Raw genomic sequence first — 22,187 nt, forward strand, 5'->3', positions numbered from 1 at the left:
TGTGAGGGGTGTACTCACTTTTGTGAGATAATGTATTTCGGGATATTTCAGTAAAATACAACCTGTCATTTCTTCAGCTGGCTTTCAGAAGAAGTCAAAACAAGGTTTGTTGGGGTTGATGGTTGTTGTTATGTGGCCTGTAGGGTGGGTGTCCCTGTGGTCCTCCCCCGAGATCTTCAGCTCCCCCACCTGAGCCTGAGCCTCCTGCACCATCTGAAAGTGAAGAGAGTGAATTAGGTAATTACTGTGGCGTCCATCCATCCTCTCCTTCCTCCTTCCTCACTTCAACTGTTGCGTCTACAGAAAAAGACCTGGAGGGTGTCATTGAGCCAGACACTGATGAACCACAGGAAATGGGAGAGTTTGAAAATGTTGAGGCGAGTGTTATTTCTCCATAAGTTTCTGGTGCTTTTTAGTGATGATATGAAAATATGTGTGTGTACATTTGCTCAGGTGTCAGAGGAGATGATGGACTTGGCCAATGACAAGAAGATTGAAGCCATTAATGCTCTGGGAGACGGTAAGTGTATACTTGTATTTATTCATCTCTACCAAGCACAAGGTAGGTTTTAGCTGAGTTTATGTACATGTAGGTGCTCTTAAATCAGGTGCCAAAGTCCTCCTCCCAGCCTTCGTCTGCGTCTTCTACCCGTCAGCCATCTGGATTTTCTTAGCGCTACCTTAAATGGAGATATCCGCTGATATAACTTCAATTAAATACATCACTAAAGTCTCAAATTCCAAACGGCTCGTTTGAAACAAGTTTGAAAGAAGGGAAGATTTCTTTATAAATATATTCGCCGTGCTTCCATAGTTTGATTTCACATTTTCAGGACTTTTGCAAATACACAGAAAGCACTACCAACAGATGAGAGAAGTTGGCTTATCATTATAGGGCCTCTTTCAGTCAGAATGATGTCTTTCTGTTGTAACTTAAGTTATTCATCCATCAGAACATAACTGACCTAATATGGATTGCATCAGTGCTAACTTATAGCAACTAACTAATAGTTCCACAGTGCTAATTTATAGCAACCAACTAATAATTCCACAGTGCTAATTTATAGCAACTAACTAATAATTCCTGTGCTAATTTATAGCAACTAATGAATAATTCCAGTGCTAATTTATAGCAACTAACTAATAATTCCACAGTGCTAACTTATAGCAACTAACTAATAATTCCTGTGCTAATTTATAGCAACTAACTAATAATTCCAATGATACTCGAACTTGCTTTATAAATAATATATTTATTTAAATAAATCATTTTTCTCCTCTGTTGACAGCAGTGTTGGCGCTAGGAATTTTCAAAATGGGGTCCCAGGGACCCCATCAAGTAATAAAAATGTGGTACCACAGTAACATTTTGGGGTCCCACTTTTTTGTAAGCGTTTTGAAAACAGATAAATGGATGCATTATTCTGTTATATCTCACATTCTATATTGTGTTTTGGAAAAAGGTTGTCATTAACGTTACTTCATTCATTAAAAAAATAAATAAAAAAAGAAGTACAAAATGGATGGATGGATGGAAAAACTAATTTTAAAAAGTATGTTTTTGGGGTGGAGGAGTCTGATCGGGTGCTAGTTCGCTTGAAGCTAACAGCTAGCCTGTCTCCATCCTGGAACAATGTGGATCCAGCAGGAGATAAAAGTGAAGTTTCCGTGGACTCACAAAGACTAAAACAAGACATTTACTGGAAACTTGGCACAGGATGAAGTTAAAAAGGTTGACTTTACACTCACCTTATTGTTTACCATCAAGTCTTTCTTTTGACAGCACCTTGTCCCAAACTTGTCCCAGTGCAAACTGAGGAAGTGTTTGTCATTGACAAAACTTTCGGCCAATCAAAATTTACAACCAATAAAAACGCAATACACGGGGACGGAAATGTGACCTGGCGAATATAAACAAAACAAAACACTGGCGGAAAGCAATAATCGAGACAATAAAAAAACAAGCAAGCCGGGCGGTAGGTAAAAAAAAAAGTCCTTTCTGATTTCAATGCTTAATAAGACACAAAAAGTGCTGTAACGCCAACACTGCTTGACAGTATAACAAAATAAGTCACACTTATATTCTGTAACTGTGTGGAATGCTAAAACACCCTCTGCTGCGTTTACAATGTCTTCTCCTTTTCCAGGTCGCACAAAGTACTCCGTCAATTTAGCAGACGAGCTCTCGCCCTGCACAGCTGTTTTGTACTTTGTAGTGTGGATATGGGCTTGTAGATCTTTATTTGCCACAGATACATACGTTCCTGCTTTGCACACAGTGCTTTCTGCTTCCCATGTGTCACGGCCAGGACCAAAACACAAATACTTTTTTCGCAAATCATCCGTGAAGTTGCATTTACGTTTCGGCATTTCTTGTTTTTATGTCTGTCTCTCCACTCACTAGCTCTCTCGCTCTCTGTCTCTGCCCCTCCCTCACCAATGTTTCTGTGTGCGCATGTAACCGGTACTTTAGCTAGTATAGTAGAAGTTCTCAATATTGGGCTAATCAGAAGTCTAGATTACGACTCGGAGAGAGTAGGACGGACACAATTAAATGCTTTAAATGATACCGGTGTTATTTAAATATGTACAGTGCAACAAATAGTGGACAGACATTGATAGGAATGGCCATTCAAAACAAAAGAAAAAAACAGATAGGAATCTCAACAAACAATGTTGGTTTAGTTCATTGATTAAGACTTCGGGTAATTCATACAAGGTAACAAAGTTCTTAAAGTTCATAGGAGTCATATGAGACTGATCACAGTCCATATGCACATTCACAGTTTATACGGCCACACGGGTTGAGGTTGTGGATATGGCAGTTTGTAGTGAGAGTTCAGTTTATGGGCAGAGTGTGTATGAGCTAGTGCAAAGGGCCGCAGAGTAATGAGGTGCGAGGCTAGGGGTTCGGCTATAAGCCGCCTACCGGCCCGACCAGCACAGGGGTTGAGAGGTGGAGATCCTTGGGCTCGGGCTCAAGGCCTATCTACAGCTCGCCATCCAAGACTTAGAGACCTGGCCTGCGTAAACACAGGACCCGGAGTTCAATCAATGTGCGCACATAAACATCAACATTAAGTCATCTATCGTTCGATCTTCAATAAATAAGTTACACTTATTATTATCATTATTAGCAATAATACTGCTAACATTAACAATATTAAACAATCACATGTATGTAGAAAATAACAAACACGACAGTACACAGTGATGTCACTATGACGGGTGTAACATGAACAATATTAAACAATAGAAAATAACAGTGATGTCACTATGATGGGTGTAACATGAACAATATTAAACAATAGAAAATAACAGTGATGTCACTATGATGGGTGTAACATTAACAATAACAGTGACGTCACTATGACGGGTGTAACATGAACAATATTAAACAATAGAAAATAACAGTGATGTCACTATGACGGGTGTAACATTAACAATATTAAACAATAGAAAATAACAGTGATGTCACTATGACGGGTGTAACATTAACAATAACAGTGACGTCACTATGACGGGTGTAACATGAACAATATTAAACAATAGAAAATAACAGTGATGTCACTATGACGGGTGTAACATTAACAATAACAGTGACGTCACTATGATGGGTGTAACAGTGTTCATTCATTGTCTTTACCGTAGCATAAAAAGTGCAGATGGCCTTAAAACGCCACAACACTCAGTCACCATATGCAAGTACCCAAAATAAAGACTCAACATAAATATAAATTCAATGGGATCAGAAACATTGGAGGAAACGGGATTAAAAGCCGATGCTAACCGCCCATAGACAATACATGGGTACGGCTAGTAGCTACTATTAGCAAACAAATTCACTTACCAACTCGGCTTAATATCTTAACATCGACACACTCTCTCGTCGCAACTCGGCCCTGATGGTCGGCACCTATAAGTTTACAATTAGTTGTAAAATGTTGGACGGATGTTTTTTACGATATGCAGGCAAACGACAACTTTAAAACATACCGGCTTCAGATGTCCCCAGGCTTAGCCACCGCACCTGGCAGCCATGTTGGGACGGTGGATCATATAGAGCGCGATAGGCTGCAGCGGGTCACGTGATAGGCTGCAGCGGGTCACTTGAGCGCGTGTGTTAAACTCGCGAGATTATATATATATGAGGGGATGCCATGAGAGGAAATAGGCTTATTTCCCACCCGTGTTACACGCACGCCTCCACAGTTTGTTTTGTTTAACCCCTTCTTAACTCTGGACGTACATTGAAAATACACGCAACCCTAACTCAAAATGCCGGACATTTGAGGCATTTAAGAAACCCCGCCCGGACACCCCTGCAAAAGAGGACATGTCCGGGTAAAAGAGGACGTATGGTCAGCCTAAGCTAATTTATAGCAATTAATAATTCCACAGTGCTGGTTTACTGAGACGTGACGATTAATATACAGTGGAACCGTGCGTTACGAACTTAATTTGTTCTTGAACTGGGTTTGAAATAGAAAAATGTGTATAATGAAGCACATTTCTCCATAAGAAACCATGTAAATATGAATAAAGAGTTGTAGCCTCCATATTTTAGTGAAGGTTTGTACACTGGATCCACTTTCTGTTTAATAACAAGACAAAATAACAAGCGGCTGTCTTTTGTATGTGCTGCTCTGCCAACACACTCAAGTCCCTTTGGTGCCCTCACAATCTATCAGAAATCATAAAAATCCTTAACTTTAACAACCATATTGCTATAATTAACATTTAAAAATAAAATCCACTTACATGAAATGAAGAGCTGAATGGAAAGGAGCAGACAGAGGGGGAGGGTCTGCCAGACTACACTGTGAAGTAAGTCTGCCTTGGCATCTTTTTCCAGAAAAGTCTGGTCTCAACACAATTAAAACTTGCTGTGGTACGAAACCTGCTTGGTCGATCTTCCATAAGTGTGAGCGCCATTAATGTACTCCTCACAAAAAGTCTTTAAAAATGTTTTCAACTCCACAGCAATTGGCCCCTTCTTTCCACGCTGGTCTTTTTAGGACTCATATTGAGTTGGCAAAATGGAAAACAACTTGTGAAAAGCAGCCCAGAGAAGTGACTAGTACTGTACTGTGCAGCAAGTGAGGTAGAAGCCCAGAGAAGTGACTAGTAGTGTACTGTGCAGCAAGTGAGGTAGAAGCCCAGAGAAGTGACTAGTAGTGTACTGTGCAGCAAGTGACGTAGAAGCCCAGAGAAGTGACTAGTAGTGTACTGTGCAGCAAGTGACGTAGAAGCCCAGAGAAGTGACTAGTAGTGTACTGTGCAGCAAGTGAGGTAGAAGCCCAGAGAAGTGACTAGTAGTGTACTGTGCAGCAAGTGAGGTAGAAGCCCAGAGAAGTGACTAGTAGTGTACTGTGCAGCAAGTGAGGTAGAAGCCCAGAGAAGTGACTAGTAGTGTACTGTGCAGCAAGTGAGGTAGAAGCCCAGAGAAGTGACTAGTAGTGTACTGTGCAGCAAGTGACGTAGAAGCCCAGAGAAGTGACTAGTAGTGTACTGTGCAGCAAGTGAGGTAGAAGCCCAGAGAAGTGACTAGTAGTGTACTGTGCAGCAAGTGACGTAGAAGCCCAGAGAAGTGACTAGTAGTGTACTGTGCAGCAAGTGACATGGAGGGCTCCAACTGCCCTAAAATTGATGTGCCCTGCTTTTTGTCTGCAGGCGGGGCAGAAAATGAATGAATGAAGTGTTCGCACACACAGACATGGTTGGCACATTAAGGCTTATTTGGCTCCACGTAACAGTTGGCAAGCGGAGTGGTTCCTGTAAAAGAAAGTGGTTCCTGTAAAAGAAAGCAACACTGTTTCATGATCTGTGGCTCCTGCTCTGCAACCACTTCAATAGTGCAACTTTTAATCTGATGATTGTCTGACTCAACTTTCACTCATTGCACATTGAAAACCAGTGTGGGGACTAACTCCATTTATCTTAACCTCTTTGGTTACAAAACATTCTCCTGAGTGCTGCTTGTGTCTTGTAGGAGATCTGCAGAAAGCTCTGGATCTTTTCACTGAAGCCATCAAGATGAATCCCTGCGTGGCCATCATGTACGCTAAGAGAGCAAGGTGAGACACCTGCGTGATCGTGCCGACGTTCCAGTCCCCTCAAATGAGTGGCGAGGTAATGCTGTGGTGTGCTTGCATGTCAGCGTTTACGTTCAGATGCAGAAACCCAACGCAGCCATCAGAGACTGCGACAGAGCCATCAAGATTAACCCGGACTCAGCGCAGCCTTACAAGTGGAGGGGTAAAGCTCACAGGTATGTTTCACCTGGAGGCTTTTAGATGCTCTAATTCGCACTCCACCACGTCTTGGAACTAAGATTTACCAACTAAATGTATTCCCCGGACTATAGAGCGCTCCGGTATATAAGCCACACCCACTACATTTTTAGAAGGAAACATTTGTTCATATATAAGCCGCACCAGACTATAAGTGGCAGATATATACGTTGTGGGCTGACTTATTTACATAAATATTTAGTAAATGTTTATTTACATACCTTAGTTGTTGCCAAATGGTGTCTGTACAACGGCAGTAAAACGGCTGATCAAACAAAACAGAAGTCATGGTCTTGGACCCACTAGCTGCGCAAGCTAGCTCTCCAATCAGCTAAACGGGCTCAATAACTCCACGCTGACGTTTTGGTGAATTTACTGAGGAATTTGTGAAAGTGAAATAATACAAAAAGAATGCCATTGTAAGTTAATAATACTAACACAGACACTTGTAAACGTGTTAGCATATTAGCTAATGACGCGAACTTGATTACATTACGATAGCTTGTACAAATATGCATGAAAACACTCCTACACACACCACCCATGAGACGCTTTAGTAAGTAAGAATTGTTTTAGTTATATTGTAAAACTTACAAACGTTGCTTGGACTGATGAATGAAGAATCCACAATGGACGATTGGAACGAATGAACGACACTTCTACTTCCGGTTCAAAGCTTTAATCAACAGGAATTCACATTCACCCTGCGGCACCTGCAGTGAGCGTACTTGTCCAAAAGATGGCACCATAGAACAAACCTTAACACAAATTTTAAGACATTTAAAGGCCTACTGAAATGAATTTTTTTTATTTAAACGGGGATAGCAGATCTATTCTATGTGTCATACTTGATCATTTCGCGATATTGCCATATTTTTGCTGAAAGGATTTAGTATAGAACGACGATAAAGATCGCAACTTTTGGTATCTGATAAAAAAAAGGCTAGCCCCTACCAGAAGTAGCGTGACGTAGTCAGTTGAACATATACGCAAAGTTCCCTATTGTTTAAAATGATGGCCGCATGAAGTGAGAGAGATTCGGACCGAAAAAGCGACAATTTCCCCATTAATTTGAGCGAGGATGAAAGATTTGTGGAAGAGTAAAGTGCAAGTGAAGGACTAGTGGGGAGTTGAAGCTATTCAGATAGGGAAGATGCTGTGAGAGGCGGGTGGGACCTGATATTCAGCTGGGAATGACTACAACAGTAAATAAACACAAGACATATATATACTCTATTAGCCACAACACAACCAGGCTTATATTTAATATGCCACAAATTAATCCTGCATAAAAACACCTACGTGTTTGTTATGCTAGCTCCTAGCTCCTCTGCTAGCTCCTAGCTCCATAGAACACGCCAATACAATTCAAACACCTGATCAACACACACACTCACTCAGCCCAAAAGACCGTTCACCTAACCCAAGGTTCATAAAGCTTATATATTTAAACAAAGTTACGTACGTGACGCGCACGTACGGTCAAGCTATCAAATGTTTGGAAGCCAAAGCTGCATACTCACGGTAGCACGTCTGCGTCTTTGTCATCCAAATCAAAGTAATCCTGGTAAGAGTCTGTGTTGTCCCAGTTCTCTACAGGCGTCTGTGTATCCAAGTCAAAAGTCCTCCTGGTTAGAGTCTCTGTTATCCGAGTTCTTCCATCTTGACTGCATCTTTCGGGAATGTAAACAAAGAAGCGCCGGCTGTGTTGTGTTGTTGCTGACTTCCCTCGCAAAATAGACGCTTCGCACCGACAACTTTCTTCTTTGCTTGCTCAGCTTCTTTCTCCATAATGCAATGAACATAATTGCAACAGATTCACCAACACAGATGTCCAGAATACACCCAGAATGAGATGAAAACAGCTATTTCGTATTGGCTTCAATGTGGAAGGCATACCCGTGTTCCCCGGGCTACGTCACGCGCATACGTCATCCTCAGAGGCGTTTGGAACCGGAAGTTTAGCGGCAAATGTAAAATGTCACTTTATAAGTTAACCCGGCCGTATTGGCATGTGTTGCAATGTTAAGATTTCATCATTGATATATAAACTATCAGACTGCGTGGTCGCTAGTAGTGGCTTTCAGTAGGCCTTGAAGTGTCTTGGCATTTGTTTAATGAAAACTTGTTTGCTTTATGGCCATCGGCAAAGAACAATCCATGAACGTTTTATAAGTTGCAGTGTTCAAAGCCTAGGAAAAAGTAATGGCTTAAAGTTTGGAGTTTACGATCCTTTTTTTTTTTAAACAAGAAGACCATCAGCTAACTCATGATATAATTAATGGTTAACATGGTTATTTTTTTAAAAAGAGTCTATATTTTTCACAATTACTAATTATTTTGAATAAAGATTGCTTGTTGGTCTGCGGAATTTGTCTGCAATCCATAGTGAGTCAACATGAAGTTTCAGCGCAACATCTATGAGCGGGTGTGTTAGTCCCTGTGGAATAAATCAATAGAAATGTTAATAATGGCCACTGTATGTTGCAGGCTGCTGGGACACTGGGAGGAGGCATCCGGGGATCTAGCTACAGCCTGCAAACTGGATTATGATGAGGATGTCAGTGCACTGCTCAAGGAGGTGCAGCCCAAGGTAATAGATGTGGAATACAGCTACAAGTTATTTGGACACACACTAGTATGTTCCCATACATTCATTTGTTTGGGGGGCCCACTACAAATAGATTACAACTTGCCTGTTGTTACGTAGAAGCACCTGCTCTGCATACACTACAAATAGATTACAACTTGCCTGTTGTTACGTAGAAGCACCTGCTCTGCATACACTACAAATAGATTACAACTTGCCTGTTGTTACATAGAACCACCTGCTCTGCATACACTACAAATAGATTACAACTTGCCTGTTGTTACGTAGAAGCACCTGCTCTGCATACACTACAAATAGATTACAACTTGCCTGTTGTTACGTAGAAGCACCTGCTCTGCATACACTACAAATAGATTACAACTTGCCTGTTGTTACGTAGAAGCACCTGCTCTGCATACACTACAAATAGATTACAACTTGCCTGTTGTTACGTAGAAGCACCTGCTCTGCATACACTACAAATAGATTACAACTTGCCTGTTGTTACGTAGAAGCACCTGCTCTGCATACACTACAAATAGATTACAACTTGCCTGTTGTTACGTAGAAGCTCTTGCTCTGCATACACTACAAATAGATTACAACTTGCCTGTTGTTACATAGAACCACCTGCTCTGCCAGAGAATAATGAGACAGAGCAGCAGGGAGCAGTGTTACCAATTTAGAGGTCATGACATTGGCAACGGCACAAATTCAACCAATCCCTTCAAAATATGCTTGCCCTCGCAAACTTTGTCCAATGCCTGCAACAAACACATGTGTGGACGAAGCAGGAACAAGGTGGAAGTAGGGATGTAAACGAAGCAGGAACAAGGTGTAAGTAGGGATGTAAATGAAGCAGGAACAAGGTGTAAGTAGGGATGTAAATGAAGCAGGAACAAGGTGGAAGTAGGGATGTAAATGAAGCAGGAACAAGGTGGAAGTAGGGATGTAAATGAAGCAGGAACAAGGTGGAAGTAGGGATGTAAATGAAGCAGGAACAAGGTGTAAGTAGGGATGTAAATGAAGCAGGAACAAGGTGTAAGTAGGGATGTAAATGAAGCAGGAACAAGGTTGCAAGTAGGGATGTAAATGAAGCAGGAACAAGGTGGAAGTAGGGATGTAAATGAAGCAGGAACAAGGTGGAAGTAGGGATGTAAATGAAGCAGGAACAAGGTGGAAGTAGGGATGTAAATGAAGCAGGAACAAGGTGGAAGTAGGGATATAAATGAAGCAGGAACAAGGTGTAAGTAGGGATGTAAATGAAGCAGGAACAAGGTGTAAGTAGGGATGTAAATGAAGCAGGAACAAGGTGGAAGTAGGGATGTAAATGAAGCAGGAACAAGGTGGAAGTAGGGATGTAAATGAAGCAGGAACAAGGTGGAAGTAGGGATGTAAATGAAGCAGGGACAAGGTGTAAGTAGGGATGTAAATGAAGCAGGAACAAGGTGTAAGTAGGGATGTAAATGAAGCAGGAACAAGGTGGAAGTAGGGATGTAAATGAAGCAGGAACAAGGTGGAAGTAGGGATGTAAATGAAGCAGGAACAAGGTGTAAGTAGGGATGTAAATGAAGCAGGAACAAGGTGTAAGTAGGGATGTAAATGAAGCAGGAACAAGGTGGAAGTAGGGATGTTAATGAAGCAGGAACAAGGTGTAAGTAGGGATGTAAATGAAGCAGGAACAAGGTGGAAGTAGGGATGTTAATGAAGCAGGAACAAGGTGTAAGTAGGGATGTTAATGAAACTCCTGAAGGGTAGGTAGCATTACCCTTGTAAAATAAATGTTATCAGAAAACCAAGATTAAAAACTACAGTTTGATCAACTCATGGACTGACTGGCGTTAGCTTAAATGCTAACATGAAAACAAGAGACATTAACATATTTCCCCATTAACAAACCCAATCCTAACTTATATGAACACCTGACTGTCTGAGCAACTGACATTTTTGACTGTGGACATTGAAGCTACAAGCTGTGCTCTTAGAACACAGTCAGTTTTACGGTGCGTTCAAGGACCACTGAACACAGTAGGACGCCACAAAGCCCGCCAGAAATAATGTTTTATTTGTTACGCACGTTTCATTTAGATACATTTTAGAGTGTGATAGTACAAATCAATATTCAAAACAATACAAACTTTGCCATTAAAAGTGATGAAATACTAAAACACTATCAGTGAAGCATAGGAAACACAAAACATGATAAATAGTGGCTTTTCTAACAGTGTCTATTTTCATTTTTAAAAATGTGGTTAAAAGATTTCAGTGTGTGTAAAATAAGTTTTTGAGCACATTCAACAATAATAACCGTGATCCTTTTGGGAATGTTTACATCGTAGAACAACTCTATTGCTCAAGCGGCACCATTCAGAACTACTTCCTGTTCCTGTCTACAGTGCTAAGCCTTCTGGGTAATGGAGTATATAAACATTTGGTACCACACTGGTGTCCTTACTTCCTAGTTGACATGAAATATTTATCAGGCTAAGACACATGAACAGATTTTCATTGGCAATGCAGACTTAGCAAAGAGGCAGCACTTCCATGTTAGAGATGTTGAAGTGTGATGATAATCTCATATCATAAGTTAGTGCTACAACGTGCGGGGAAAGATAAATGAACACACAGAGAATGTCTGCAACTTGTAGGAAGTCTTGGGTGGTGTTGTAATGACTTTTATTACAGTAATGTTCCATCTAGTGTCCACTTTTAAGACTATAAAACATCAAGACACTATTTGTTTTCCAATCATGTGATTTTTGAAGGAACACTTCAAATATTGATAACAAATTCATCAAATCACTAGTTGATTCAATGTTAGTGGAAAAAAGTTTGCTTTAAAAAAATGTCAACTTTCTGAAAAAGCCTCCATGAATTCAGGACTTTTGGCTGATCATTACAAAAAATTGGAGCCACTTTTTCACTGTTTTTGGGGACTTGTAAGATAAACGCACATATTTCTCATCCCAACGGCAGCTGGCACGTTTTAGACCTACGTCGCCATGACGACGGCAACTTCTTCTTTGTCGCCACAGGCCAACAGAATCATGGAGCACAGGCGCAAATATGAACGCAAGAGGGAGGAGAAGGAGATCCGGGAGAAGCAGGAGCGAGTCAAGAAGGCCAGGGAGGAGCACGCTCGCGCTCACAAGGTCAGCAGGAATATGAGATGATTCAATCTCAGTTATGAGATTAAAAGTACAGAAGCCAGATTCCACCACTAAAACAATAGTACCCTAACGGTAAGTAATAATTGTGAGATTAAAAGGTCAAAATTAGGAGATTAAAAAAATCTAAATTATGAAGTTAAAAAATACTAAATTATGAGATAATAAAGTCAAAATTATGAAAATAAAAATCTCAATTATGAGATAAAGTTGAAATTATGAGACAAAAAGTTGAATTGTGATAAAGTGAAAATGAGCCAATAAAAAAGAAAAATAATGACACAAAGTCATAATGAGATAAACATCATGAATATGAGATCAAGTAGAAACAATGATGGATAGAAAGTCATAATGAGATAAACATCATGAATATGAGATCAAGTAGAAACAATGATGGATAGAAAGTCATAATTGAGAAATAAAAAGTGAATTTTCCACCACAAAAAAAATTACTTCTTGTATTTCAAGGATGTAGAATGTCCACTATAAACAATAATTGTGTATAGAACAATAAACAATAATTGTCTATAGAACAATAAACAATAATAGTCTATAGAGCAGACCTGGGCATTCTGCGGCCCGCGGGCCGCATCCGGCTCTTTGTGCGTCCCTGTCCGGCCCGCGTGAGGCCAATTATAAATTACAAAATATATTTTAAAAAGTATCTATGTCGAGTGTGCAATACAACGGTGCTGCTTTTGTTTTGAAAATCGTTATTTGTATTACTTCCGTGTGGACGTATGCGTGTGCGTGATTGTGAGTGAATGTGAACAGCTGCAATCATTAATTACAAAATAAAGTTGAAAAAACATCTATCTCGTGCGCGCAATACAACTGTGCTGCTTTTATTTTGAAAAGTATTCTTTATGGGCGTGTGTCCGTGTGTAACCTGTGAGTGAAGGTGCACATTCAGCGACAAGTGATGCACGGTTTACACCCGAGACGCTAAAAAGAGAAAAGTTGATGAGGAATGGCGTGTTTTCAACAAGACATGAACTGCAAAGCAACGTTCCCTCTAAGGTGCGTGCCTGCGCAATTGCGCACTGCTCAAGCGTCCGCTGCGCGCAGCAAATATATGCCGCGCACCAAATCAAATCCCATCTGAATTCTAAACAAAATAAACATATTTATTCTATGTAATTTTGCAATGCAACTCTGAGTGACAGTGACAACAAGCGGCCCTAACGGTGTTCGTCAACACCGTTCAATTATTGTAACGTCTATCGAGATGCTTCGAGGCCAGGAATTATATCGATCACTTTATTGAGCAAAACTGTTTATATTCGGACATAACTACACCAAAAACATGAGTAAAACAATTCTATCTGGAAAAACTAGTCATTTTCTGCCGTACAAACCAGGCCAAAAGCAACTTGTCATCTGTCACCAACACGCATAGCACTAAACCACTGGTGCGTTTATGGCCACACAAAAAGTCGGACAACTCAAACACCACACAGAGTTACACTATTACTCCTCAGTCATACGTGTGCTTATTTTACTGTCATTTATTATTAATGTTAATTTATTTATATTAGTCATGGAATGCTGTTACACACACTATGTTGAAGTATTACTATTATTATTAATTATTATTATTATTATTATTATTTATCTTACAGTATATATCAAAAATAATATTGAGCCAAATTGAATTGAAATATTGTGGATGTGGCCCTCCAGCAGTGCTCGGGTTGCTCATGCGGCCCCCGGTAAAAATTAATTGCCCACCCCTGCTATAGAGCAATAAACAATAATTGTCTATAGAGCAATAAACAATAATTGTCTATAGAGCAATAAACAATAATTGTCTATAGAACAATAAACAATAATAGTCTATAGAGCAATAAACAATAATTGTCTATAGAGCAATAAACAATAATAGTCTATAGAGCAATAAACAATAATTGTCTATAGAGCAATAAACAATAATTGTCCATCCAACAAAAATAAACAATCATTTTCTATAGAACAATATCAATAATTGTCTATAGAACAATAATAAGCAATTGCCTATAGAACAATAATAAACAATAGTTGTGTATAAAACAATAATTGTCTATAGAGCAATAATAAACAATACTTGTCCATAGAACAATATTAAACAATAATTGTCTATAGAGCAATAATAAACAATACTTGTCCATAGAACAATAATAAACAATTGTCTATAGAACAATAATAAACAATCATTTTCTATAGAATAAACAATAATTGACTATAGAATAATAAACAATTGTCTATAGAACAATAATTGTCTGTAGAGCAATAGACAATAAAAAATTGTCCATACAACAATAATAAACAATTGTCTATAGAACTATAATTGTCTGTAGAGCAATAAACAATAAAAAATTGTCCATACAACAATAATAAACAATTGTCTATAGAACAATAAACAATAGTTTATAGAGCAATAAACAATAATTGTCCATAGCACAATAATAAAAAGTAATTGTCCATACAACAATAATAAACAATCATTTTCTATAGAACAATAAACAATCATTTTCTATAGAACAATAAACATTTGCCTATAGAACAATAATAAACAATAGTTGTGTATAAAACAAACAATAATTGTCCATAGAGCAGTAATAAACAATACTTGTCCATAGAGCAATAAACAATACTTGTCCATAGAGCAATAAACAATACTTGTCCATAGAACAATAAACAATACTTGTCCATAGAGCAATAAACAATACTTGTCCATAGAACAATAAACAATACTTGTCCATAGAGCAATAAACAATACTTGTCCATAGAACAATAAACAATACTTGTCCATAGAGCAATATTAAACAATAATTGTCCATAGCACAATATAAACTAATTGTCCATAGACCAATAATAAACAATTGTCCATAAAACAATAATAAACAATTGTCCATAAAACAATAATAAACAATTGTTCATAAAACAATAATAAACAATTGTCCATAAAACAATAATAAACAATTGTCCATAGAACAATAAACACATTTTTTTTATAGAACAATAATAATCAATAATTGACTATAGAACAATAATAAACAATTGTCTGTGCAACCTACTAATAAAAGTCTCAATCAATCAATCAATCAATCAGTCTATAGAACAATAATTGTCTATAGATTGTATATTGTCTATTGTTCATAAAACAAAAATAAACAATCATTTTCTGTAGAACAACAATAAACACTAATTGTCTATAGAGCAATAAACAATAATTGTCTATAGATTTTATATTGTCTATTGTCCATAAAACAAAAATAAACAATCATTTTCTGTAGAACAACAATAAACAATAATTGTCTATAGAGCAATAAACAATAATTGTCTATAGAACAATAAACAATAATTGTCTATAGAGCAATAAACAATAATTGTCTATAGAGCAATAAACAATAATTGTCTATAGAGCAATAAACAATAATTGTCCATAGAACAATAATAAACGGTAATTGTCCATAAAACAAAAATAAACAATCATTTTCTGTAGAACAACAATAAACAATAATTGTCTATAGAACAATAATAAACAATTGCCTATAGAACAATATTAATAATTGTGTATAAAACGATACACAATTGTGTATAGACAAAAAATAATTGTGTATATTGAACAATAAACAATTGTGTATACAACAATAATTGTGTATAGAACAATAAACAATAATAAAAAATGATTGTGTATATAGAATAAACAATAATTATCTACAGAACCATAAACAATTGTTTATAGAACAATAAATAATAGTGTATATTGAACATTAACAATAATTGTGTTTATAGAATAATAAAAAATAATTGTGTATATAACAATAAACAATAATTGTCTGTAGAATAATAAACAATTGTCTATAGAACAATAAACAATTGTCTATAAAACAATAAATAATTATTTATAGAACAATAAACCACATTAAATAATAGTGTATATTGAACATTAACAATAATTGTGTATATAGAACAATAAACAAAAATGGTGTAAAGAACAATTTTCTATATTGAACAATAATAAACAATAAAATCATAAACAATTTCAATTGTATATATTGAACAATAAACATTGATTGTGCATCATTATACACTAATATACATTCTATTATATAATAAACAATGATTGTGTATAGAAAAATAAACAATAAACAATTGTCCATAGACCAATAAACAATAATTGTGTATATTGAACAATAAACAATAATTGTGTATATTGAACAATACTAAACTATTTTAATTGTGTATATTGAACAATAAACAATTGTCCATAGACCAATAAACAATAATTGTGTATATTGAACAATACTAAACAATTTTAATTGTGTATATTGAACAATAAACAATAATTGTGTATATTGAACAATAAACAATTGTCCATAGACCAATAAACAATAATTGTGTATATTGAACAATACTAAACAATTTTAATTGTGTATATTGAACAATAAACAATAATTGTGTATATTGAACAATAAACAATAATTGTGTATATTGAACAATAAACAATAATTGTGTATATTGAACAATAAACAATAATTGTTTGTATTGAACAATACTAAACAATTTTAATTGTGTATATTGAACAATAAACAATAATTGTGTATATTGAACAATACTAAACAATTTTAATTGTGTATATTGAACAATACTAAACAATTTTAATTGTGTATATTGAACAATAAACAATAATTGTGTATATTGAACAATACTAAACAATTTTGATTGTGTATATTGAACAATAAACAATAATTGTGTATATTGAACAATAAACAATGATTGTGTATATAGAATTACCAATAATAAACAAATTTAAATAGAACAAACAATAATTATCCATAGAATAAACAATCATTATTTATATAACCATAAACAATAATTGTGTATATTGAACAATAATAAATAATTGTGTATAGAATAATAAACAATAGTTGTGTATATTGAACAATAATAAATAATAATTGTATATGTAGAATAATAAACAATAGTTGTGTATATTGAACAATAATAAATAATAATTGTGTATGTAGAATAATAAACAATAGTTGTGTATATTGAACAATAATAAATAATAATTGTGTATGTAGAATAATAAACAATAGTTGTGTATATTGAACAATAATAAATAATTGTGTATGTAGAATAATAAATAGTTGTGTATATTGAACAATAATTGTGTATGTAGAATAATAAATAGTTGTGTATATTGAACAATAATTGTGTATGTAGAATAATAAACAGTTGTGTATATTGAACAATAATTGTGTATGTAGAATAATAAATAGTTGTGTATATTGAACAATAATTGTGTATGTAGAATAATAAATAGTTGTGTATATTGAACAATAATTGTGTATGTAGAATAATAAATAGTTGTGTATATTGAACAATAATTGTGTATGTAGAATAATAAATAGTTGTGTATATTGAACAATAATTGTGTATGTAGAATAATAAATAGTTGTGTATATTGAACAATAATTGTGTATGTAGAATAATAAATAGTTGTGTATATTGAACAATAATTGTGTATGTAGAATAATAAACAATGTGTGTAGGAAGAAGAAGCCCGAGGAGGAGGAGGAGGAGGAGGAGGAGGAGGAGGAGGATTCTTCCCAGGTGGTGAGTGACATCATCATTTAGTTACTTTGATTGATGCAATGTCAAATATATATTTCACCCAATACTAATGTACATTTGACTATTATTCATGTGGGAAATGTACATTTGACTATTATTCATGTGGGAAATGTACATGTGACTATTATTCATGTGGGAAATGTACATTTGACTATTATTCATGTGGGAAATGTACATTTGACTATTCATGTGTGAAATAGACATTTGACTATTATTAATGTGTGAAATGTACATTTGACTATTATTAATGTGTGAAATGTACATGTGACTATTATTAATGTGTGAAATGTACATGTGACTATTATTAATGTGTGAAATGTACATGTGACTATTGTGTGAAATGTACATGTGACTATTATTCATGTGTGAAATGTACATGTGACTATTGTGTGAAATGTACATGTGACTATTGTGTGAAATGTACATGTGACTATTATTGATGTGTGAAATGTACATGTGACTATTGTGTGAAATGTACATGTGACTATTATTGATGTGTGAAATGTACATGTGACTATTATTAATTGGCCTGCATGAACCTGGCAGCAGGTGGTGGGTTCCCAGGTGGGTTCCCAGGTGGAGGTGCTGGCATGCCTGGTCTGAATGACTTGTTGCAGGATCCTGAGCTTCTCAGCGCCATGCAGGTCCTGTACTACTTCCTGTATTCTTCTTTTTGCACTTGTACTCCCTCAAGAAGTTGAGCAAAGGTGTAATGTGATGTCGTCAGTCATGTATTTGACCTGCCGCTCACACATTCCATCCTTATGATGTCACTCCTGTCAATATTGATTGACTTGTATCATGTGACTATCACACAGGACCCGGAGGTGATGGTGGCCTTCCAGGACGTGGCACAGAACCCGGCCAACATCGCCAAGTACCACAACAACCCCAAGATCATGGCGCTCATCACCAAGCTCAACTCTAAGTTTGGAGGAGCTGCACCTCAGCCTCAGTCCTAACATGTTGGAGGAGGAAGTAGTCTTCTTCTTCTTCTTCTTCTCTTAAACATTGAATCTTCATCAAGTTGAGCTGCACCTCAGCCTCAGTCCTAACATGTTGGAGGAGGAAGTAGTCTTCTTCTTCTTCTTCTCTTAAACATTGAATCTTCATCAAGTTGAGCTGCACCTCAGCCTCAGTCCTAACATGTTGGAGGAGGAAGTAGTCTTCTTCTTCTTCTTCTTCTTCTTCTTCTTCTCTTAAACATTGAATCTTCATCAAGTTGAGCTGCACCTCAGCCTCAGTCCTAACATGTTGGAGGAGGAAGTAGTCTTCTTCTTCTTCTTCTCTTAAACATTGAATCTTCATCAAGTTGAGCTGCACCTCAGCCTCAGTCCTAACATGTTGGAGGAGGAAGTAGTCTTCTTCTTCTTCTTCTCCTCTTAAACATTGAATCTTCATAAAGTTGCAACTTTCACAAACAAGATTCATGTCCTTCTTTCTCTCATCACTCACAGCAACTTAGTGTTTATCACTCACAGCAACTTAGTGTTTATCACTCACAGCAACTTAGTGTTTATCACTCACAGCAACTTAGTGTTTATCACTCACAGCAACTTAGTGTTTATCACTCACAGCAACTTAGTCATCTTAGTGTTTATCACTCACAGCAACTTAGTGTTTATCACTCACAGCAACTTAGTCATCTTAGTGTTTATCACTCACAGCAACATAGTCATGTTAGTGTTTATCACTCACAGCAACATAGTCATGTTAGTGTTTATCACTCACAGCAACATAGTCATGTTAGTGTTTATCACTCACAGCAACTTAGTCATCTTAGTGTTTATCACTCACAGCAACTTAGTCATGTTAGTGTTTATCACTCACAGCAACATAGTCATGTTAGTGTTTATCACTCACAGCAACATAGTCATGTTAGTGTTTATCACTCACAGCAACATAGTCATGTTAGTGTTTATCACTCACAGCAACATAGTCATGTTAGTGTTTATCACTCACAGCAACATAGTCATGTTAGTGTTTATCACTCACAGCAACATAGTCATCTTAGTGTTTATCACTCACAGCAACATAGTCATGTTAGTGTTTATCACTCACAGCAACATAGTCATGTTAGTGTTTATCACTCACAGCAACATAGTCATGTTAGTGTTTATCACTCACAGCAACTTAGTCATGTTAGTGTTTATCACTCACAGCAACATAGTCATGTTAGTGTTTATCACTCACAGCAACTTAGTCATGTTAGTGTTTATCACTCACAGCAACATAGTCATGTTAGTGTTTATCACTCACAGCAACATAGTCATCTTAGTGTTTATCACTCACAGCAACATAGTCATGTTAGTGTTTATCACTCACAGCAACATAGTCATGTTAGTGTTTATCACTCACAGCAACTTAGTTGTACGAAAGCCTATTGTGTGCCTTTAACCAGTTTTGTAATGTTCCTATGCATTTAGGTTGATAGGTCAATCTGTGACGTCATTTCCCCTTTAAAGCACGTCTTTGTCAGAATAGCCGGTTTCAATCAGTGGTGGCAGGCAGACTTGTGTGCGTTGACGACTAAATGTAAGTTTTGTCACATACTGTTACAGCATTTGAACTGAATGTCGTGCCTTGCTACTTCTGCAAATGTTTGGTGCATTGTATGCTAAGATCAGTTGTTTTTGGGTCGATTGAGAGATAATTAGTCTCGTTGACGGCGTTTACATTTACGTGTAGTTTATTTAACGTCATTGCAACTGCGATGGCGGAGTTTGGCCTTTAGATGGCGACATAGACCACATAATCGCCATGTATGGCTCTGAAGCTTAGAAACTTGTTGGAAGTTCATACATAGTTAAATGCAGTATATATGTTGTTGTTATGCACACCTTTATATTATATTATATTATGTTATATTATGTATGCATATCCATGTATATTGCTGCATATTCATGAGTATATAATTGGATTGTAATTTTTCCTCTTTTCTTTGTTTGTTTAGACCACACACACACACACACACACAACCATACACATTTAAATCAACAATAAAGATGATTAAAGGATTCTCTGGCCGGAATCTGTCCATTGTGTCCCAACTCTAAAAGAACTACTATCCCTTCCTTACATTAGTCATGTTAGTGTTTATCACTCACATTAACATAGTCATGTTAGTGTTTATCACTCACAGCAACATAGTCATGTTAGTGTTTATCACTCACAGCAACATAGTCATGTTAGTGTTTATCACTCACATTAACATAGTCATGTTAGTGTTTATCACTCACAGCAACATAGTCATGTTAGTGTTTATCACTCACAGCAACATAGTCATGTTAGTGTTTATCACTCACATTAACATAGTCATGTTAGTGTTTATCACTCACAGCAACATAGTCATGTTAGTGTTTATCACTCACAGCAACATAGTCATCTTAGTGTTTATCACTCACAGCAACATAGTCATGTTAGTGTTTATCACTCACAGCAACATAGTCATCTTAGTGTTTATCACTCACAGCAACATAGTCATGTTAGTGTTTATCACTCACAGCAACATAGTCATGTTAGTGTTTATCACTCACAGCAACATAGTCATCTTAGTGTTTATCACTCACAGCAACATAGTCATGTTAGTGTTTATCACTCACAGCAACATAGTCATGTTAGTGTTTATCACTCAAGCAACGTAGTCATGTTAGTGTTTATCACTCACAGCAACATAGTCATGTTAGTGTTTATCACTCACAGCAACATAGTCATGTTAGTGTTTATCACTCACAGCAATGTAGTCATCTTACGTGTAGTCATGTTAGTGTTTATCACTCACAGCAATGTAGTCATCTTACGTGTAGTCATGTTAGTGTTTATCACTCACAGCAACGTAGTCATCTTACGTGTAGTCATGTTAGTGTTTATCACTCACAGCAACGTAGTCATCTTACGTGTAGTCATGTTAGTGTTTATCACTCACAGCAACGTAGTCATCTTACGTGTAGTCATGTTAGTGTTTATCACTCACAGCAACGTAGTCATCTTACGTGTAGTCATGTTAGTGTTTATCACTCACAGCAATGTAGTCATCTTACGTGTAGTCATGTTAGTGTTTATCACTCACAGCAACGTAGTCATCTTACGTGTAGTCATGTTAGTGTTTATCACTCACAGCAATGTAGTCATCTTACGTGTAGTCATGTTAGTGTTTATCACTCACAGCAACGTAGTCATCTTACGTGTAGTCATGTTAGTGTTTATCACTCACAGCAACGTAGTCATCTTACGTGTAGTCATGTTAGTGTTTATCACTCACAGCAACGTAGTCATCTTACGTGTAGTCATGTTAGTGTTTATCACTCACAGCAATGTAGTCATCTTACGTGTAGTCATGTTAGTGTTTATCACTCACAGCAACGTAGTCATCTTACGTGTAGTCATGTTAGTGTTTATCACTCACAGCAACGTAGTCATCTTACGTGTAGTCATGTTAGTGTTTATCACTCACAGCAACGTAGTCATCTTACGTGTAGTCATGTTAGTGTTTATCACTCACAGCAACGTAGTCAT

The 22,187-nt window shown here is 36.7% G+C and overlaps 1 protein-coding gene across 3 annotated transcripts in view; it reads left to right on the forward strand.

Annotated features, from left to right (window-relative positions):
- The window catches only part of LOC133642672 (hsc70-interacting protein-like), a 31,731-nt gene extending 12,657 nt beyond the window's left edge, over positions 1–19,074 (forward strand). Inside the window, exons 4-13 of one of the 3 annotated variants that reach the window (XM_062037023.1) lie at positions 144–237; positions 304–377; positions 454–520; positions 5,993–6,077; positions 6,161–6,271; positions 8,784–8,886; positions 11,919–12,035; positions 17,591–17,656; positions 18,236–18,316; positions 18,491–19,074. In XM_062037023.1, the coding sequence (XP_061893007.1) occupies positions 144–237; positions 304–377; positions 454–520; positions 5,993–6,077; positions 6,161–6,271; positions 8,784–8,886; positions 11,919–12,035; positions 17,591–17,656; positions 18,236–18,316; positions 18,491–18,634 (942 nt within the window). In that variant the 3' untranslated portion in view covers positions 18,635–19,074. Of the gene's footprint in view, positions 1–143; positions 238–303; positions 378–453; positions 521–5,992; positions 6,078–6,160; positions 6,272–8,783; positions 8,887–11,918; positions 12,036–17,590; positions 17,657–18,218; positions 18,317–18,490 lie in introns of all 3 variants that reach the window. The other 2 variants (XM_062037020.1, XM_062037021.1) reach the window with 2 other exon arrangements.
- Positions 19,075–22,187: the final 3,113 nt, after the last annotated feature.

The sequence above is a fragment of the Entelurus aequoreus genome, linkage group LG25 (genome assembly GCF_033978785.1).
Source record: "Entelurus aequoreus isolate RoL-2023_Sb linkage group LG25, RoL_Eaeq_v1.1, whole genome shotgun sequence".
NCBI classification, from domain to species: Eukaryota; Metazoa; Chordata; class Actinopteri; order Syngnathiformes; family Syngnathidae; genus Entelurus; species Entelurus aequoreus.